We start from the raw sequence: 20,586 nt of genomic DNA on the forward strand, positions 1-20,586 counted from the left end.
GGTGTACAAGGCAACTAGCACCAGAGCCAAGGGGAAAAAGGTGAAAGAAGGGTCAAGATTGATGACTGGGGCATGTGTGGTGAAAAAGAAAGAGTAAACAAGGATAGGAATAAATGGGGAACACAGGGAAGAAAGAGGGAATGGGGAGAAAAGGGGGTATGAAAAGCAGCAGGAACATGATAGAAGACTGTGGAGAAAGAGCCAATAAAAAACTACAGAGGGGAAGGGGACTACCTATTATTAAGGTTACTCAATACTTCCCATGATAAGACTGTTTTCAGTAGCTTATAACTTTACGAGACTAAGTGTTTGAACTGAAATTTTCCATGCCAGGTGTCTGCTTCAGGGCTCATGTGGTGTTTTGTTGTTTTGATTTTTTAATTTTTTTGTGGGGAAGGGGGGAAATTTTCACCCAAAATGGTTCAGCAGTTTCCAGGAGTAGGGGCAGGGAAACTTGTTTTTTTGCCCATGTCAAAAAAAAAAAAATGATTTTGAGACGCTCTAGCACCCCTGTGCTTTGGAACAGGAATTTAGCAAGGGAGGTGGTCTTTGCATCTGGCCTTTTGCTGTTCCTATGAAAATCTACCCATGGTTGGCCAAATTATAAGCCTTTGAAATCTCTCATTTCGCACATGCTCATAAAAACTTCTTCGAATTTAGCAGCTAAACTCTTCAAGCTAAACTCTCCAAAGATTTCATGAGCATTAGCCATGCTCCATCCACTCTCAGCTCCAACTGTGCACATGCACTATGATACTATCCTTAATTGCATGATCACATACTTCCTTCCCCCTCACCCCCCATACACAGGACCCCTGGCTCACTCAGTGTACATGATGGACCTGCTCTAGGTTGAATCAGGGCTGTGCAGCTCAAGAGACTGTTGTTTATAGGACATCTCCCTCGTTTGTTGTTGAAGTTGGGAGGTGAGTGCCTATTGGGGGTAACTGGGATGGACAGGCCTTGGCCTGCCCAAAACAAACGACCACTCCCTTAGAGTGGAGGAGCCACTGAGCCCAATAGGCAAATGATAACGAAGGGCAACAAATGAAAAAACAGGCATGGGACTTAGGCTGAATGAAGCAGGGGACCGCAGGAACAGAAATGACGATCTCATGGTTCAGGCAGTTGAATAATACCCTGGAAAACTGGACTCTACCTCTGCCACAGAGTTCCCATGTGATATCACTTAAACCAAACTTTTCACAGGGATCACTCACTGTGCATTCCCCATTTTCTGGGTGCCTGACTTGAGACCCTGGGATCTGATTTACAGCAGTGCTGAACACTCACAGCTGCAACTGAAGTGAATGGGAGCAGTGCTTTGAACATATGAACTGCTGCTAAGGCTAGGTCTACATTGGGGGGGGCGGGTCAATTTAAGATATGCAAATTCAGCTACGCGAATAGCGTAGCTGAATTTGACGTTTCGGAGCCGACTTACCCCGCTTTGAGGACGGCGGCAAATCGACCGCCGCAGCTCCCCCATCGACAGCGCTTACTACTACCTGGGCTGGTGGAGTACGCACGTCGATTCGGGGATCGATTGTCGCGTCCCGACGAGATGCGATAATTCGATCCCTGAGAGATCGATTTCTACCCGCCAATCCAGGCAGGTAGTGAAGACAAGCCCTAAGAAATCTGAAAAAACAGGTCCGAGGTGTCTCAAATTGGACACCTAAAATTAGTGGCTGCTTTGACCTTAACTTCTCTGTGTCTCAGCTCTCCATCTAGAAAATACCACCTCATTTTGCAGGGGAGTTGTGAAATGGTTTGTGAAGTACTCAGGTGCTACAGTGACGAGTACCATAGAAAAGCCCATGAGAAAATTAATAAGTCTGACTTCCGAGCAGGTTTTGAATCGTGTGCAGTAAATAAGGCCTGGGACCACACACTGAACAACGAGGGGAAAAAAATATTCAATAGCCCCTTACTAAGTGTGCTCCATTCATTCTGTGCAATGAATAAGGCAGGAGTCCTGTGGAAAAAAGTAGTATGGGATTAAAGACAGTGTCAGAACACATATGCAAAAGGGAGCTGATTTTAGGTTCCATCAGCAAATTTAATTCTGGCATTTCCTAATTTTCAAGTACTTTTCTTTGCAACCTTAATAATATTCTTTTCACATCGTTTTTTGTGCGTAATGCGTCTGCATATGAAGTAAAACTCAACTAATTAGCCCACAATCTTCTTTATAAAGCCCAGAGTTTGGACGCATACAGACCACAAGAAAGGGACATTCCACTGAATTTGTAGACTAAACACTTCAACACTACGGAATGTTTGAGTACAAGACAGTTATGCTACTGTTTATAAGTATAAAATGTTTATTAGAAGACCATTGAAAAGCTAACATTACTGTGATTGGTCAATGCAATCTGGATACAAGATGCACAACAAGCTATTGGGGCTGGATAGTCTTATCACTATGCTCTTCATCTACCATCTGAAATTTGGACCCACTTTTGACAATTACTCTTCTAATACTATTTAGCTTCTTGGGTTTTAGATACAAGATGATGTGTATCTTTGTATTGCCATGATCAAAAACATTTAACTCTCCTGCAAATACTGTCTATTCCTCACTCTAGTGTGTATGTATTTAATTTTCCTTCCACTTTATGTAAATATGAGGTATTAGTTTTGTGTTTCTTTTTTCATGCTAAGAAACAAATCAGTAAAAGCAAAATGTAAATATGCTTATGTATACACACACACACACACACACACACACACACACACACACACACACACACTTTAGAAAAAGGACAATTTAGCTAAGTGGATTTATTTAAATGAGGGAATGGATATATAAACAAAATTAACATCCTGATTTTCTAAATATGTTCTAGTTCTAAAACAAATAAGTGATTTTTCCCCCATAACCTGTCATCGTTAACAATAAAATTTTAGCCTCATATTTTAAAGGGTTCTCGAGCATTTAAACAAAGCAGGTCTGAAGGACACATTGAAGATCAAATCTTACCATATTTAATGGTGTAAACAGAAAATGAACCAATTCGGGTGCACTAGGGTTCTGGATGTGGGACTTTAATTTAGCCTGAGGGGGGGGGAAAGAGAAAAAACAAATTGGTAACTTCTATGACAATTGAATAGTACATGGTAGAATCATCCTTTAAAAGAAAGAACCTTAGTTATTGAATTAAAGTGCAGGTCATATTTATTTCTGTATTTATATATAGGATGTCAAAGGCTGACAAAAATATGGGTCACTTATCCTTTGGGAAGAAGAGATCACACAAGCATCCCATAAACTATAGAGCTGATTAGCACAGTATATCTTACAGTTGACCAAAGATGCTGGTGCAGAGGATTTTACGGTGTCCTTTGGGAAGAGCTGCTGAACGTGGGGGTCAGGAGAAGAAAAGGTTACATAGGCTTCAACTAAGGCACCGTTACTGTGTTCAGCCTGGCGTCCTAAGACACAAGGGCATGGAGATGGTGGAGACCCACTCCCACTTCCCAACAAAAGTGTCAGTGGTTCATAGATTTTGAGGCCAGAAGGGACCACTGCGATCATCTAGTCTGACCTCCTGTATAACACAGGCCATAGAACTTCCCTGAATTAATTCCTGCTTCAAGTCCAACACTTGTGGTTGCAGAGCATGTGAGGTAGGGGCACTTTCCCTGTAGCCTTCTCAACCCTTACAAATACCTCCTGGAGTACAACCCCCCCATTCGGTGGGATTTCATTTCCCCACGGAGAAATAGAATAAAGCTGATTGGCTCAGTTGTTGGAGGAGGACAGGTTCTCCCACTGGCACTGCTGTCACAGCCACTGAAGCAAAAAGCCAATAGTTGAAGGGGGCACGCAGGAAATTAAGATTTCCCAGTGACGCTCTGGGGCATATTGAGGAGAAGATGCCAAAAGTGGGTACCTGAGTTGGCAGCACTGGCTGCCAATGGCTAGTGATGTTTAGAGCAAGAGATGACCACAGGATGGAGCACTCTGAGGGTAGTGAGGTTTGTAAGAGAAGTCTCTCTTTATGGCCTATTTGACCCATGTTGTTTAGTATATTTAACGGTGGTAATGAGCACAAAGAATCTGACAAGCACAACTGAAAAGCTAAATAAAGAGCACAGCTGTGGAGGCTGGCGAGCAAACAAGAGTGAGCTGTACATTTTCCTAACAAACCTCTCTAGAAACCAGTTAACACTTTGAATGTAAAAGGGTTAAACTTTATTATTATTCTTGTTACCACTTCACCAGTCATATGGCACCACTGTAAAGTCTCTGCTGCTCGGGGGAGGGGAGGGCTTTTGGAGATTGGGACTGCAGCCCTGCGCAGAAATGAAACCCATCAAAAAGCCACTGCTTTTAGCCCTGGCCTGAATAGGGAGTTTGAAGACATAACTCAATCAAGCACCATCTCTCAGGGCTACAGTAAAGCAGCTTGGCCATTACTGGATGCAATGTGGGATTACACTAGTAGGACTAATAACTCTGTTGATGGTGCAATACAAGGCTTGCGGCCTCTAGAAGCGCTGCAACAGCTGAGTGTGACACACAGGACTAGTCTCACCCAAAAGAAGGCATTCCCAAAAGTGACACAAACATCTGTGCGCAGTCACTAGCAACCATGTGCGTGGATGTGTGCTGGGTTGCAGATGTGCTAGGTAGTTGTTAGGCCAAAATTCTCTACTGAGGAGAAGGCCTTGTAGAGAGCCCAGGGGAAAGCATGACAGCATGGTCACCATTCCAAAGGAAGGAGAGAGCTGTCTGGGGTCTATTCCCAAGAGGTGCCTCTGGGGAGCAGAGGTGCCATGAGCACAACCACCTGTTAGTAACCGGAGCAATTGGAGAAACCGGATTTTAAAATAAAAAGGCAAATCTACCTTTCTCCCACACTTCCACCTGCACAATCAGAAACTTCAAAAACATTTCTAGCACAGGAGGTGGCTGGCGATATCTGAAAACGCGTGGGTGAAAGTGACACATCAAGGTGCACTCAGAGCCAATTTGTAGCAGCAGGGAAAGAGTATGCTGTATCTGACTTCAAACAATCTAGGAAAAGTCCCCCCTGCCTGCCCTGTGGAGCCTCAGCTGTTGGCAGCTACTTACCAGAAGGTTAAAGCCATGCTTGAATTTTTGAAAACAGTCAACAAATTCATCTGGAGGTGGTGGCTTTGCACGAAGAGTGAGAACCCCCTCTAGAGAACAAAATGAAAAAAAAAAAAAAAAAAAAAGATATTATGGTAATTCGGGACATGTATATTTACTAACATAGGCTAGCTCTGTTGCCTTTTCTCCCATTGACTTCCAGAGAAGGATGACAATAGGACTTGCTCACATGAGGAAGGGGAGCAGGACTAGAACCCATTTTTTTGTAGATGTCAGTGTATGTCCAGACCTAAGTCAAGGGAAACAAAGTGACTTGTCCAATTAAACTGAATGAGTAACAACAAAACCACAAAGCAATGCAATAAGAAAAACAAAACCACATTCACTAGCTACATGAATGACTTTCAAAGAACAAGGCAATAAAAAGACCTGGGAGATGGGAGGGAAAACAACTCTTACCTCCAGGTCCTTTCTTTTTATTCTTCTTGGTTTTCTTTCTCTTTGAAAGTTCAGCAAATGCTTCAGCAGCTTTTTGAAGTTTGGTAACAAAATATTCAATGTCATCCAAAATATGGTTCAGAATTTGCTGCAGAAGAGATGAACAACATTAATGCCTCTGTCTAATCTGTAGCACAACTAGTCATTTACTCATTTTGTTGTAATTTACAGCATCCTAGCAGCAGTCTCCTATGTTCATTATTAATTCCAGGATGTACTGCCTATGTAGATTCATCGTATGTCTGACATTTACAAATTTCTCAAGCTCTCATTTTGCTCTATTTTCAATAGTTGTGATCATTAAAAGCTTTTAAAGGTAAGTATTGAGATTATTAAATTTTGCATTTAATTAGCTTGGAGTCACATACTATGTTTCTCCCACACAGCCCATGCAGAAATTTTGTTAAAACATAATTTTCCCTGCGATGCTATTGAGCCATTTTCTAACAACTGTAATTTCATATTCTCTGCTAAAACAAAGTATTACAGCTATTACTTGCTGAAATGCAGGGTTGCACTTTCCAGTAGATGTGACATTCTTTGATGAATGTGAAAAATTCCTTTCAATGCGTAAGAGTACCAGAGGCGACCAAGTGGGGGAAAGGTACATGCCCCAGTTCAGGAAAGCTCAAGCACCTGCTTAGGTCCATCATTATTCAGGGAAGAACATGTCAGTATGCTTAACTTTAAGCATGTGTTGAAGGTACATTGATTTAAAAGGGATTTAAGCACATGCTGAAGTGCTATCCTGAATCAAGATCTCAGTGCACTCACATCTCATACCTACAGTTCAAGTTCTCCACAGGACAGAACTGAATCTGATCTTGATGGTCTTATTTCAGTCCTTTTTTGTGCCCCTTATAAGCTATCACACAGTTTGGCATGACTGGCAAACTCTCACCAAGAACTGTGTTTTGCCTGTGAAAAAGGTTCTTCCTATTCATGAAGCAACCATCCAACATTTAAAGAACACTGAACAATATTGCACACAAACATATATCTTAACTTACAACATCTCTGTCAATCCTTGCTGCCATCATCTCAGCTGTTTCTTCATGCTCATGGAACTGTCTGGGTTTTTCAACTACAGGGGGCAGGGAGAAAAGACAAGACATACAAAGTAAAGGTTATCAGAAACTAAGAGCCAAAGCTTCATATATACTAATCTTACATATGGAACCACCAGGCCAGAAGTGCAAGGAAGACTAAAATGTTCATACCTCTCAACCTGCTGAGGCCCAAATGTGTAACACACAATGTGCAATAAAAACCCCAAAACAAGAGGGTCAAAATATAAAATATATATTTATGCAAGCAACTTAAAATGCTGTGAGATTCCTTCCTTTGGTGCAAAATAACTCTTTCTACAACTTTGATTTCATGAATCCTTCTTTCTGATGTAAATCATCTGCAACACTAAAAAAGGGAGGGGATATCAAATTTGCCCGGAGCCTAGTTAACTTTGCAATTAAGACAAGTGATGTTCATGAAAATGAGGGACAAATGAGACGTATGCTAATGTTTCCCTTGAAGAAGCATTTTAATACCTGATTTAAAACATGATCTACCTGAAACTACTGTACTGCACTCGAACTTATGTCTTTTTAAAAAAAACTTTACAATTCAAAAATGGCATGGAGAGATGAAGAATCTCTGTGGGCAGATTTATTTTCTATTTGTAGAAAATACAAACAGATGACCTGTTTAAGGTTTGTTTTTTCTTTGGACTATTTTTTTTTTTTAAAGTCAATATTGTTCCCATTTCTTAAGTGTCCACCACTGTAATAACTGGGGCTTTAATTTTGTTTTTACTGAACACAAGGGGAAACTCCTCAAAATATTGCTTTTCCACAGAATAAAACAGGCTCAAGTTGCAATTGAGTGAGAGTTAATCAACTCAAAGGCTCATAATTATTATTAATTTATATTGCATTAGCACCTCGAGGGGCCAGTTTGGAACAAAGCCCCATTGTGGTAGGCATCGTACAAACACATAACATACCCAACTCAGCCTCTGCCCTGAAGAATTTACCATCTCAAGTCCTGATCCCGCAAACAATTAAACATGTGCTTAGCTTTATGCATCTGAGTAGGACCACTGAAGTCAACTGAATACCTTCACAAATTATGTTACTCGTGTGTAGAATTGGGACCAAAGTGGAGGACTGCAGACAAGGATATGCAATTGACTAATTATAAGTGAATAAAGTGTTGATTATCCTCATTTAGTCACCCTTACTTCACCGTTTTCGGATAGCAATCACAGCGAAGTAGGTCTTGAGGAGGAGGATGGGGATAAAGGATGTGGTCTCAAGTATCCATATGAAAAGGGCAAAATGGAAAAAGGCATGGGGGCAGTTGTGTGAAACTGACAAATTAGGCAGAAGAGGCTGGCACAGTTGGCTGAGAGGGGAAATGATGCGATAAGATGATAGTGCACAAGTAGGGAAGAGCAGACTCAGTTAGTGATTCTTCCTTGAAAACAGCAAATCTTAATGTTACAGGGAACCATTCTAAGTCTGCATTTTTAAAAATAAGTTTCATTAAAGGCTACAGCACTTGAATCTACTTAACTGCGGGGGGGTTTCAGTTATGACAATTTAGAAAATATCCACACAAATAGAAAAAAATATATATAATTGTCAGGAACACAATTTAGTAAGAGTCCACTTTACGAAAAACACCACCACAAACACCGTTAAACAAAGAGAAATTCAAACAAAAGAACAAATTAGCCTTTGTTTGATGTAGCACATAATGCTGTGTGGTGGTATGTAAAAATGTTCTGACCATTATTGCTTTCTGTGGACATTTTAAAATGCTTTGTGCTGCACAGTTGTACACTCAGTTAACGAATACTTTCGTTCAGCAAACAGAAAATGGGATAAAAACCTTCATGAATAATGGATTCTTTTGCTTTCTTTATTTTAATAAAAAACCATTAAAAGTAAAAACTCCAAAACTCAATTTACCCAAAATTATTCTTTAAACATATTCTATTCTACTGAAAGTAGTTGCATTATTTCCAAATTAGCAATAGTTTCATTTTTTTCTGATAGAAAGCATGTTTTTCCATTATAGTCAAAAATCTGAAGCCCTGCACAGAAGATATGAATCACATATATTCATTTTTCTGTAACACACTTTTGTTTACACTTGTAAAGATGATCAGCCAACTTAACCACACCATTTGCTTAAAAATGAAGAGAGTCCAACCCCCTAGTCAGCTTATCATAGTGATTAACTGAGAAATTAAAAAAAAAGTCAGGTTGTTGCCCTGAGAAATTTACCATGCAAGGGTTTGATCTTGCAAATTCCCTATTACTGAGCACAGCATCATCGAAGTTCCTTGAACTATGCTGTGTAGTAAGTATTATGCACATCAGCAAGTCCATGTAGCAGCCAGACTTCAGTTAACTTTCATAGACAGTGCCTAGAATATCATGTTCAACTCTGGGTATTTCAATATCACAGAAATGGAGTAAACAAACATATTCAGAAAAACAACAAGGAGTCTGGTGGCACCTTAAAGACTAAAAACTGTTAGTCTTTAAGGTGCCATCGGACTCCTTGTTTTTGTGGATACAGACTAACACGGATACCCCTCTGATACTTGACACAAATTCAGAAAAGGAAAAGTTGGGGTAAATGAGACAGCTCAGGTTCTGACAGCCAAATCTACTAGATCATCAAATTGTCTCTCTAGGGAAGTGGCAGCTTGGGGCATTTAAAACTAGAGTGAACAAAACCATAGAAGATATTCAAGACAGAATAGCCCTGATCTGCCCCATTGGGAATGGAGCAGATGATTCAATTGGTCTTTTCTATTTTTAGCCTCAATTACCATAATCTTCAGGGAGCTTCTGTTTGTAATTATTCTTTTTATTTGTTGGCAACATGCAAACATACTGCCCAGAATATTGCCAGTCACTCAATTCCCAACACCGTCAATTCCAAGTAATACTCACAGTCTCCTTGTTCAGCTGCCCAAGCAGACCAGGCTGCCACTCGGCTCCTGACATCCACCTGTGTGACAGTACCTGGGGGAACAGGAGCGGGCGCTTTTGGAGGTGGAGGAATAGAGCTGTCAGCTTTGGAAATCATCCTAAAGAAATATAACAAACCAGAGATGAAGCTTGGAAAAAAAATGCTCTCCCTTCTAATGTGTTATTGGAAAAGGCAAGTGGGCGTACGGAGAAATCTCAGATACGTGACGTCACTCTTTGTCAGACGTAAAAAGTTAGCAGTACACAGGTCTGTCATTTGTAAATAAATTGAGCATACTTGAAAGACTGCTCTGTGATCAACTCTTTCTATGAATACTAGGCATCACTAACTCAGTACATATGAGAAACATGCACAAGGATACCAAGAAAACTATCCTTTGGTCATATGGAAAAGCCTTATAGGATTTAATGGAGAATTATACTCTTTCTACATAAGAATGTTCAATCAGGCTATATAATTCGACAGCAGAGATGAATTTAGTGGCTGGGACATATTAGGCGTCAGGCCATCATATGCAGAGTGGGGTAGCCTGGAGTCTTCATTAGAAGTAAGCTGACAAGAGGGAGCACCATAAATTCATTATCAAGCCGATGATTTCCTAAGCGGGTCTGTCAACCGCCTATTTCTTAAAGCTGAACTGATGAAACTTAATGATTGAATTTGGAGGTGGGGAAAAAAAATACCTACCAACATTTAGTCTGACTCTCCTCACTACAAATGCAGGATTGTCCTCTACAGTACATTTTCTAGCATTTTATCTCATGCAGTTTTAAATACCACAAACAACAGGGCTTTCCATCATTGGGACACTATTCAGCAGCCTGAGAGACCTTATTGTCCAACAGGTTTCTCCCCCAACCCCCACCATATTAACCTTATTTCTCCCCCCTCTGAATTCTCTCTCATTCCTCCTATTCACACCCTTCAAATATTGGTAAATATGTGTTCTGTTTTATTTGTCTCTAGATTAATATATTAAACATTTAAATCTTTCTTCCAAAGTTAGTACCTCCAGTCATTCTTTTTGTTGCTCTCCATATCTTTGGGATAATTTGGTATCCAGACTGAGGCCACGTCCATACTGTTTCGGCATGACTATGCTGGGATAGCCCCCTAGTGCAGCTGCTGCAGCGTAGGCCAACAGAAGGAGTTTTTCTGCCTGCATACCACCACCTCCCTGACTAACATCAGCTACGCTGACAGAAGCACTCTCCTCCCTTATAGTGATGCCTACACTGGGGTTCTGCCAGCACAGATATGTTGGCTAAGGGATGTGATTTTTTTTTTCTAGCCGACATAGTTATGGTGGTATATGTTTTAAGTGTAGACCAGGCCTGAATGCAGTATTTCTGGAGTAGTCATGATTGTGCCATATACACAGGGACTATTATCTTCTTTCTCTGTGACCTCATGCCTGCACGTATGATGCCATAACGCATGGCAAACTCTAATCTGCCATACACTGTCTGCCTTTGCAGCCTTTATAGCATTACAGCTTCCTGGGTTCTACCACACAACATTGCATTTCAGATCATTTTCCCCCAGATGTGTTGACTTTTACTTTTCCAAACTAAATCTCGTTATTTTAACTTTCTGCATTGTTTCTAATGTTTCCAGGTCCTTTGGTATTACTACTTTGTCCCCATACATGTTGGAAACTGCTCCTAATGTAAGACATGGTCTTGCACACACAAATGCAGCCATTTAACTTTAAGCCTATGAGTAAAGTTAAGCATGTGTGTGAGTGTTTGTAACTCGAAGCCTTTGTTGTTATATGTGAACTCCATGAACATGCTGCTTACTCCCTCTACCAGATCATTAACTTGTGTCTATTTTCCCCATCAGTACAATGGTGAAATTAATATATAATTATCTTTGTACGGTGTTTTGAAAGCTACAGATGAAAATTTTTATAAAAGCTAAGCATTACTTGGAAATTTTTTCAAAGGCACAAAGGGCAGGTAGGTGCCAAACTCCCATTATCTCTCATTCATGCCTTTGAAAATCTACTCTATTGTTTCTGAATCCCCATGATACCTCACTTCTGTATTAATCAGAGTTTAAGGCCAGCAGATCATCTAGGCTGACCTCCTGTATATCACAGGCCACCAATAGCACATAGCACCTGCGCACTAAACCTAACCACCAGAATTATTACAGCCCAGCGGAGACTAGACTATTATGTGCCACAGGGAGAGAACAGGAGGGACAGAAGTGCACCAGTGCCTGAGGTCCCCAGAATGCCAGGAAATCGATTAAGTGAGATATATGCACATGATCCTAGCAAGCAACCTGCATACCATCCTGCAGAGGAAGGCTTAGCCCCATCCCCCAATCACGTCTTCAAGGCCATTGCCAATCTGACCTAGGGGAAAAACTCCCTCCTGGCCCCATATATGGCAATTAGTTCGAACCTTGAGTGTGTGAGCAACAATCAGCCAGGAAAGCACCTGAAATAGACTATGCTTGGTACCTCCTCACAGCATCAACCCACCCCATCCAGTGTCCCATCTCCAGCTGTGGCCATCTCTGAGGATTCAGAGAAAAGAACCAACCAACCAAAAAAACCCAGAATATATTTGGAGGGGGCAAAAGAAACCTGTCCTGACCCCTGCATGTAACCATTTGAAGCATGAGGTTTTAGGAATATCAGACATTAATCTTCTCTGAATTCAATGCACTTCACTCCCCCACCCTTAACACATCCTCTCACCCACTAGAGGAAGTGGCAGCATTTTCCCAACTGAACACAGTTATGTATAACATTGGAGTAGGAGAGAGTTAAGAACAGAAGTTGTAAATTCAGTCAGTGAGAGAGAGAAATAAATCAAGCTGTTGTCCCCGATGGTGGGTGTATACTATCCAGAAGATTACCACAAAATAGTAAAGAATTGTAGAGTTGGGAAGAGGAGAATGGGGGAGAAAAAGAAAGGATGATTTTAAATTACTTTCTACTAGACTGTTCCTGATACTACCTGGAAGTTTTTTACCTGAGCGTGTCAAGCCTCTTCTTTTGTTTCCCCCCTTTGCTGTCGCTGATTGCACTTTCAATATCTTCATGAATAAAGCTAGCCTGCAGGGACAGAAACAGATGTTACCTGGCTGCCAAACACTTGAGTTATTAACTAGGCTAAATAGATAGGATTAAAAATATCCACCTGCTTGTTTTTGAAACACATTTAGGTCCAGGAACATATGTATCAAAAGAATTTTCTTTCAACTTTATTTTCAATACAGTTAGAGAGAGACACACAGTGCTACTGTCTGGATGCTGATACATATATTAGTGTTTTGATATCAAACTGTGTTCTGGTGTGTACGTTTGCAGTGTTGTTGTAGCCGGGTTGGTCCTAGGATATTAGAGAGACAAGGTGGGTGAAGTAATATCATCTATTGGAGCTACTTCTGCTGGTGAAAGGTCAGAGCCGAAGGATTCTGAAGTTCAAAAGTTTGTCTCTCTCACCAACAGAATAATAAAAGATATTACCTCACCCAAGTTGTCTTTCTGGTGTATATGTCATTTAAGCTGAAATGTGCTTGAACAGTTGTAATTATTTCAAGTCAACAATTATTGCCAGAGCAAATGATTTCTTCTTTCCTACATGATGATGGTATTATGTTAAGTTTTCTCAAGCATGTTAGTGAAAGGCATTGCATATCAATCAACAAATAGCAACAGCACTAAAGAGAAGAAAAGGAATGGTTGAACCCAGGGTCCCAACCTGGGGCGGCTCCAGCATCTACACTGCCTTATGTGGGCCTGAGTACAACCACCCATATCCCAGAATTCCTAATCCCCAAAATGTGGCCACTCTAGCCCTTTGTCCGTAATGTAGCATGTGAAAACTTGACTGTCCACTAAACTTGGCTGTCCAGAGGACAAAGAAAGTTGGCCCACAGGGTTGTGGAATACTTTTTGCAGACTCCCCGAGTACAAGTCCAGTGGGGCTTGAGTCAGGCTCATACCTGCCACCCTACCAGGATCCCGGGACCCTGGATCCGAGCCCTGGGTTATCACGATGTGTGTAGGTGAAAGTGGGGTTAGGCTTGATCCTGAATTTGAACCCTGGGCTTACACTGCAGTGTAGACATACCAATAGGGATTGCAATAAAAAGATTAGGAAAAAAATGAGATGGGCAGGGAATATCCTCCAGTATGAACTTCACCACTAACTGAAAACTGAATGTATATAATCTTAGAGCTTGTCTGCACTACAGAGTCTTTGCCGGATTAGCTATGCTGGCAGAGTCCCCCTAGTGGAGATGCAGCAAAAACCAACAGAAGTAGATCTGTTAGCATGCCACTGGGTCACACAATTAACCCCAGTCATCTTCACATCACTATCGCTGGAACCATTCCAAATGTTTATTTGAAGAAACTCTACCATGTGATTAGTGTTATTTTTTTTTAAAAAAGGATACAATAGGGTGACTAAAACTACTATGAAATAAAATTAAAAAGTTACATGAAATTACTTATCAGAATTTGAAGAAGCAGTACAAATTATATTACTGCACATGCCGAAATTGAGATGTACAATCCTAGAAATAAAGTCAAGTACTTTTAACAATTTTCTTTACTCTAAAATATTGCTGGCTTATCTTAACTGGAAGCAAACAAGATCTCTCTTCCTCTTGTTTTTGACCATCTTATCTAGTAATATTCCCCCCCTCTCCCGCTCTAGTTTTCTAATAGAGCATAAGCCAATATTAGTCTATTTGCTTGCTTCCAAGACTCTGATCAATATAAATGATGCCAACCCCTTCTGGTGACTAGAAGTCTGCCTCAGCACAAATAATTTGATGTCCTGCATGGGGGGAGAGAATACACGTGCATAGAAGAGATTTAACTGCTCAATGAGAAAGGAATAGATGGAAAGGAAAAACGCAGTAAGAACAGATAACATTTCTCATCAGCTTCTACGAATTTGTAATTAACTCTCTTGAGCTATTTTACACCATCTGCTTAAGAAACAGTACCAGTGAATATTACTAACACATACACACAAACCTTGGTGATCTGCGAGCCTAATTTAATAGCTAACCCTTGAACCTTACCCTCCCAAAATGCTCTCTCTAGGAAAGATTTATATGGGTGTGCAGTCTACTAAGGTTTCAAATATCTGAGATATCATTACCCTTAATGAATATACTATAGTATATTTATCATCATACTAAGAAAACTTAGTATCATCAATATATTCATGTTAAAGTACAACTGACAGAAGAAAAGAACAAAGTACATTTTGTGAGGCGGTATCATTGATTTTCCTCCTCACTGTTACAAAATTCAAGTGATCTGCAATGGGTCCGTATTATTGCGTTACCTTAACCTCATCGCATTGGAAAAGATGAAGATCTGGCTTGTTTTGGGCTGGTTCTTTGCAAACTAGTGCAAGAATAGAATCATAATTGCACGTGTTCATCACAGCTTGGCAATGTTGAATTGTGCTCAAAGGAAAATTCTCCAGTTCATTCTGCAGGGGGGCGAAAAAAAATCTTACATTTCTGGTTACCAAAAATTCAGAGTCTTGATCTCTGAAATGCTGTTCCAATTTCATCCAAACAATGAAAATAATAAAGCGGCAATTAAAATAATATAAAAAAAACCCTTCAGACACTCTTTTTTTCCCGCTGATTCCCTTCTTCCTTTCTGAAAATAAGAATGCCATTTACAGACCCTACCTTTGATTCTAAGTCCACCAGACTGACAGCTTTGTCATCCACTTGAAGAATCATATCTTGAGTCCACACTTTGCCCTTGGCATCCAGCAATTTCAGCTTTCTTATTCCATCATCCACTGTTATCATAGCCTCTTTCCGGTCCAAAACAAAAGTGGTCAAGTGCTGATGATCGATACATGTGTAAAAAAATGCACACACATTAAAACTCATTTTCCAAAACCAAATGTCTGTAGTATTTAAACTGTAGGGAAACAGGATGACAAGCCATGCATTTAAAAAAAAGAGTGCCTTTATACATGACACATCCCATTGATAAGCTACGATTTTTTATTCTATAATGTCACTTAAAGAAATCAACTGACTACTATAACCTACAATTTATTATCCTCTATCATTCTGTTAGTAGTTAAACTGCCTTGGATATTTTGACATTTTTCAGGCATCACAATCAGGATTAAAAAAAAATATATACTCTCAGAACATTAATTTACCATGCATGACAAGTAGCAGCCTGGCACCTCTGGAAAGTGAAACAGGCAGCAGCACAACAGGAATCTGTCCTATACTCTGTTAATTTGCCCCAACCCTGATCTGGAAGGTCCTCATATTTCTGTTAAAGCTGACAACTAGCATACTAATAGCAATGAGATGTTGTTCATTTGTTTCTCATAGATACACCTTCCAGAGAGATGGGCCACTCATTTCATATAGACTAGAAAATAAATATTTTATGGGATCACTTTTGTTCACTACCAGCCTGGCATGTATTTTATTTTTAACCAGTGGCCTGTGAATGAAATATTATCTCACTGCCATTGTTCCGGATCCATCCAATTTCCTTGCCGTTATGATTTTGCTACATTTCTTTTCTAACATGTCAACAATGCATCAAATACACAGAATGGTATACCTATTAACTGTGTAACCAGGACAGTGGATATGGCAGCTGCATAAGACCAAATAATATTAATACAGAAATGAAAGGGAATTTAAACAACTCAAAAGGCAAAATAAAATGTAGTAAAGAGATTATACTGATTGTTCACATGGCAACACTTGCATTCCAAATACATGCAGTAATCTTTATGCCAATAGAGTACCAATACCTAACTTTAATTTCTAAAGTAGCCAAAACCATACAGAGTCAAAAGCAACATAAGTATTTCTTTGCAAGCAGATTGTGAAGGCGATCTGAGCAGTAGAATGTAAGATGATGCTGAGAACCATCAAACATGTAACAATTTATACAGGTTCTGAGTTTAAAGCTGAACAATGAGGAACTGTGAATTTATGGCATTGGCAGGACCTAATTTAATCCCACAACAGTGCTGCTTGGTTACACAACAGAATGTCTACTGTCGTATCAGAATAAGGCTGTAATATGATGTCTTATATTTTAAATTGTCTTATATGACAAAGGATCACAAAGTGCTCACAATATGCGAGCATCCAAGTCTTGCTTCCATAGGTGCCGACTCCGTGGGTGCTCTGAGGCTGGAGCACCCATGGGGAAAAATTAGTGGGTGCTCTGCACCCACTGACCGCCAAGCTCCCCTCCACTCCCGCCCCACCTGAGCGTGTTGCGTCCCCGCTCCCCCGCCTACCTCCCAGAGTTTCCCGCCCGGCCGCCGCCAAACATCTGTTTGGCAGCATTAGGATGCTCCGGGAGGGATGGGGAGGAGCGGGAATGTGGCTTGGTCAGGGGAGGAGGTGAGGAAGAGGTGGAGCTGGAGTGGGGATTTGGGGAAGGAGTTGGAATAGGGGCAGGGAGGGGGCAGAGTTGAGGCGGGGATTTTGGGGAAGGGGTTGGAAGAGGCGGGGTGGGAGGGGCATTGAAGAGGTGGAGTGGGGGTGGGGTAGAGGGGCCGTTGAGCACCCACAGGAAAGAGAGAAAGTCGGCGCCTATGCTTGCTGCCCTGCAGAATTTAAATGGATTTACTCCTGGGATAGAACACGACATCAATATACAGTAATTCTGCACAGCAGTTTAGGACAGGAAGCAAGAGATAAACTCTGCATTGAAAAGTAGGGAGAATTTGGTAGGCAGAACATAATTAACCATAACAGAATGTAGCTAGCCCTGAGGTTAAGACCCCTGCTCTTGTGAATACCAGTCTGAGCTCGATGATGATGATCTTTTATCAAAGCCTCCATTTTCCATATCATCCAACATGGAGCTTCAGTGACACAGATCATCTCTACACTGTGCCTGAGGACTAGAAGGCAACAAGCTCAAGGAAAAAAGCACATCACCTATTGAATTATCAACATTACTTCCTGAGGTCCCTAGATTTTGCATAGACACATCCCTTCCCACTGCCAAATAGTAACTGCAGGCAATCCTGCTTTGCTCATAAAAACTGACACAATTGTAGCCCATTGTGGTCTAGCTGCAGGATCTAAGACATAATCAAATGTATATTATACTAAAAGTGACATTTGCCTGGCAAAACATTTTAGATGATGTATATGTCTTCAAATCTATAGACACTACTTGGGGGGAAATAAATCATTGCATATTATGTAGAACTGCACTAGGAAGAGTAAACTAGACCTTGCATTTTACCCTAAAAATTGTGTCCAGGTATTTGCTATTTTTCCAATTGAAAATCTCAGTCTTACCTCCACATGATACTGTGAAGTTTCAGATATGCTGCTGGCACTGTCCCGTGCATAACTCTTTCTTTGCTCTAAAAAATAATAATTAAGAGAGTAATTATTCACCTGCTTCCATGTTGTGCTGAAGCTTATATCTTTTAAAAGTGTCTCAGATACCTGTCTCAGATACCCCACAATATTTTTATACAAATGCAGAAAAAGAAAAGCTGTTACTTATCATACTCAAAAGGAAAAGCCTTCACCTCATTGTAGCCCTGAGCACAATATATATCCACATGAACAATACCATGAAAAAAGCCTGTAGGAGGCAAACAAAAAGCTAGACTCAACACAACAATTCAGAATACAGCAGGTTATTGGCATTTTAAGTATTGTCTGAAAATATGGTATTGTAAAGTTTGAATATTAAATCTTTGACTTCCCACTTATGTAGCTAGCAAAACTGGCTTGGGGCTTTTCGTATATGCATTAATGTACTCTGAAACCAAGTGTGCCTTGTTATATATTACTACTCTGTAGCTAAAAAGCCCCAATAATTAGCAGAAAAAAGTCCTACTCAATATCTTAAATATCAGGACTGACTATTTTAGAAATTATTTTAAAAACACACAAATCTGATTTGCCTTTCTTTCTTTCTTCCCAAATATTCAAAATAAATGAATTACTGGTGTAGAAATAGGCTGTGAAAGGACAAATGCAGAAGATGCAGTACAGAACTGCCACACTGAATTACGCTAAAAGAAATATCTTATATTCTTCTGACTGTTCTAGAACGCTGCAAAATCAGAAATATCATGTTGGGTCTATTTTATGCCAGTGGGGAAAAAATAATACATATGACAATGTCATAATCAGTGAAAAAAGGATCTCATCTTAATTTAATACAAAAATATTCTTAATGTAATATTTGGACCTTTACTCCTAATCACTGAAGGGCCTAATATTTCTTTCCTTTCTCAGGCAAAATTCCAAGTGACGTTAATAGGAGACCTGACAGGATAAGGTTTTCAGGATTTAGTTTTCGGTATTTTTGTTTTTTTTAATAATCATTTTTTCTGCCTTAAGATGAGATAAATGAGCATTTTGATGAACTGGGTTTCAAGCTGAGAAAAACTGATATATCAATTTCACCATAGAGACAACTTGTGCATTGGTGAAAAATGAAGTGTGCTATTGTGTTAATAGTCTCCGAGAGCTAACTACATCAAAGCACTACTTCAATTACTAAAAATGAAGCCAGGTTTGGGTTGAATAGTTATTTAAGATCTTAGGGTCTATAAATTATATAGATCTTTTGGGAGGGCTTACAGCAGAAACGAATGATACCCATTGAGGTCTTAGACCAATGTAAAACAAAGGGCCTTCCCAAACCATGTTTCTTTACATGGGTATTTCAAGTCAGGTAAAGTGTGGGTTTAATAACTCAGGACGCTTATGTTGCAAGAAGTGAAGTACCCTCAATTCCCATGATTTCAGTGGGATATTGCTTAGCAGGTGATAGTTAGCAGGAGGTACAGGCCCATAGTTTCATCGTGTCTGCACATCTCATAGAAGGCAGTAGTTACAGAGAACTCTTGGTAGCTTGCTGTCATTCTTCCCAGAAGGCCAATGTTGCTTACTGAAATAGAGCCACCCAGGGGCAATTAACTTACAACAGTTATTCAGTTTGCTTTAGTGAGATTAGTCTGCAGTACAATCAACCAAATACCAGACTACTGTGGATTACCAGAAAATGCATTTAGGATGGTGCACAAGGGCATATTGTAAAAAAAGTCCCCATCATCTGCTCTAATTTAATTACTTAGAAACACCAATACAAATGTCCTTGGCATTTAATGCTTTAATTTAACTGTTACTAATATTTTTGCTTTTGCAGCATATTACTTATTTTCAGAAGTGTTTAAAAAAAACGCAAACACACACCCCACAAAACACTCAATAAACCACTTCTACTTCATTTGCTACCTTTCTTTTTTTGTTTGGATGATGATCTGAAGAAGTAAAGTCCATCTGTTCCTAACAAAACAAGGGAATTAAAAAAGCAATGTCTGATTTAACCCAAAAGCTATAATTATTTCCATCCCAAAGATGACAGGGCAACAGTCTTAACTTACTAGCTGTAAAGGAATAATTGGATGTTGTGCAACAGGAAAGAGGACATGTAGAAAAAACACTGCACGTTCTGATTTACTGAAAGCTTGACCCGCTGGGCTTTTTCAAACAGAAGGTTACATAGATTAACGTTTTTGCTTTCACCAAATTAAACCGGGACAAGGAATTTTACATCTGCTGTAAAGTTTGTAAAATTAAAACAATATTATTTAAAAAATATTAAAATATACACCTCTATTATACTTATACATTAAAGAAACTCTGCCTTGCATGGTGGTTACACTGCATTTCGTTTAAGGTCATAACAGGCCAACATGCAACTCTTCCAAAAGGTGGCCTATGATCTTTAGTGTGCACAACTGCTAAACACCTTAGTCTTAGTGCAGGGGTGGGCAAACTTTTTGGCCTGAGGGCCACATCTAGGTATGGAAATTGTATGACGGGCTATGAATGCTCATGAAATGGGGTTGGGATGTGGGAGGGAGTGAGGGCTCCAGCTGGGAGTGTGGCCAGAAATGAGGAGTTCAGGGTGCAGGAGGGGGCTCCGGGCTGGGGCAGGGGTTGGGGTGTGTGAGGGTTCC

The 20,586-nt window shown here is 40.1% G+C and overlaps 1 protein-coding gene across 5 annotated transcripts in view; it reads right to left on the reverse strand.

Annotated features, from left to right (window-relative positions):
* Positions 1-20,586, reverse strand: part of EPS8 (epidermal growth factor receptor pathway substrate 8) — a 197,207-nt gene that overhangs the window by 43,337 nt on the left and 133,284 nt on the right. For all 5 annotated transcript variants that reach the window (XM_054036082.1, XM_054036092.1, XM_054036101.1 and 2 more), the window contains 9 exons: positions 17,897-17,964; positions 15,275-15,436; positions 14,917-15,066; positions 12,580-12,662; positions 9,550-9,686; positions 6,592-6,665; positions 5,543-5,669; positions 5,084-5,172; positions 2,987-3,061 (listed from right to left, as the gene is read on the reverse strand). In XM_054036082.1, the coding sequence (XP_053892057.1) occupies positions 2,987-3,061; positions 5,084-5,172; positions 5,543-5,669; positions 6,592-6,665; positions 9,550-9,686; positions 12,580-12,662; positions 14,917-15,066; positions 15,275-15,436; positions 17,897-17,964 (965 nt within the window). The remainder of the gene's footprint in view (positions 1-2,986; positions 3,062-5,083; positions 5,173-5,542; positions 5,670-6,591; positions 6,666-9,549; positions 9,687-12,579; positions 12,663-14,916; positions 15,067-15,274; positions 15,437-17,896; positions 17,965-20,586) is intronic.

The sequence above is a fragment of the Malaclemys terrapin genome, chromosome 1 (assembly GCF_027887155.1).
Source record: "Malaclemys terrapin pileata isolate rMalTer1 chromosome 1, rMalTer1.hap1, whole genome shotgun sequence".
In the NCBI taxonomy this organism is placed as follows: domain Eukaryota; kingdom Metazoa; phylum Chordata; order Testudines; family Emydidae; genus Malaclemys; species Malaclemys terrapin.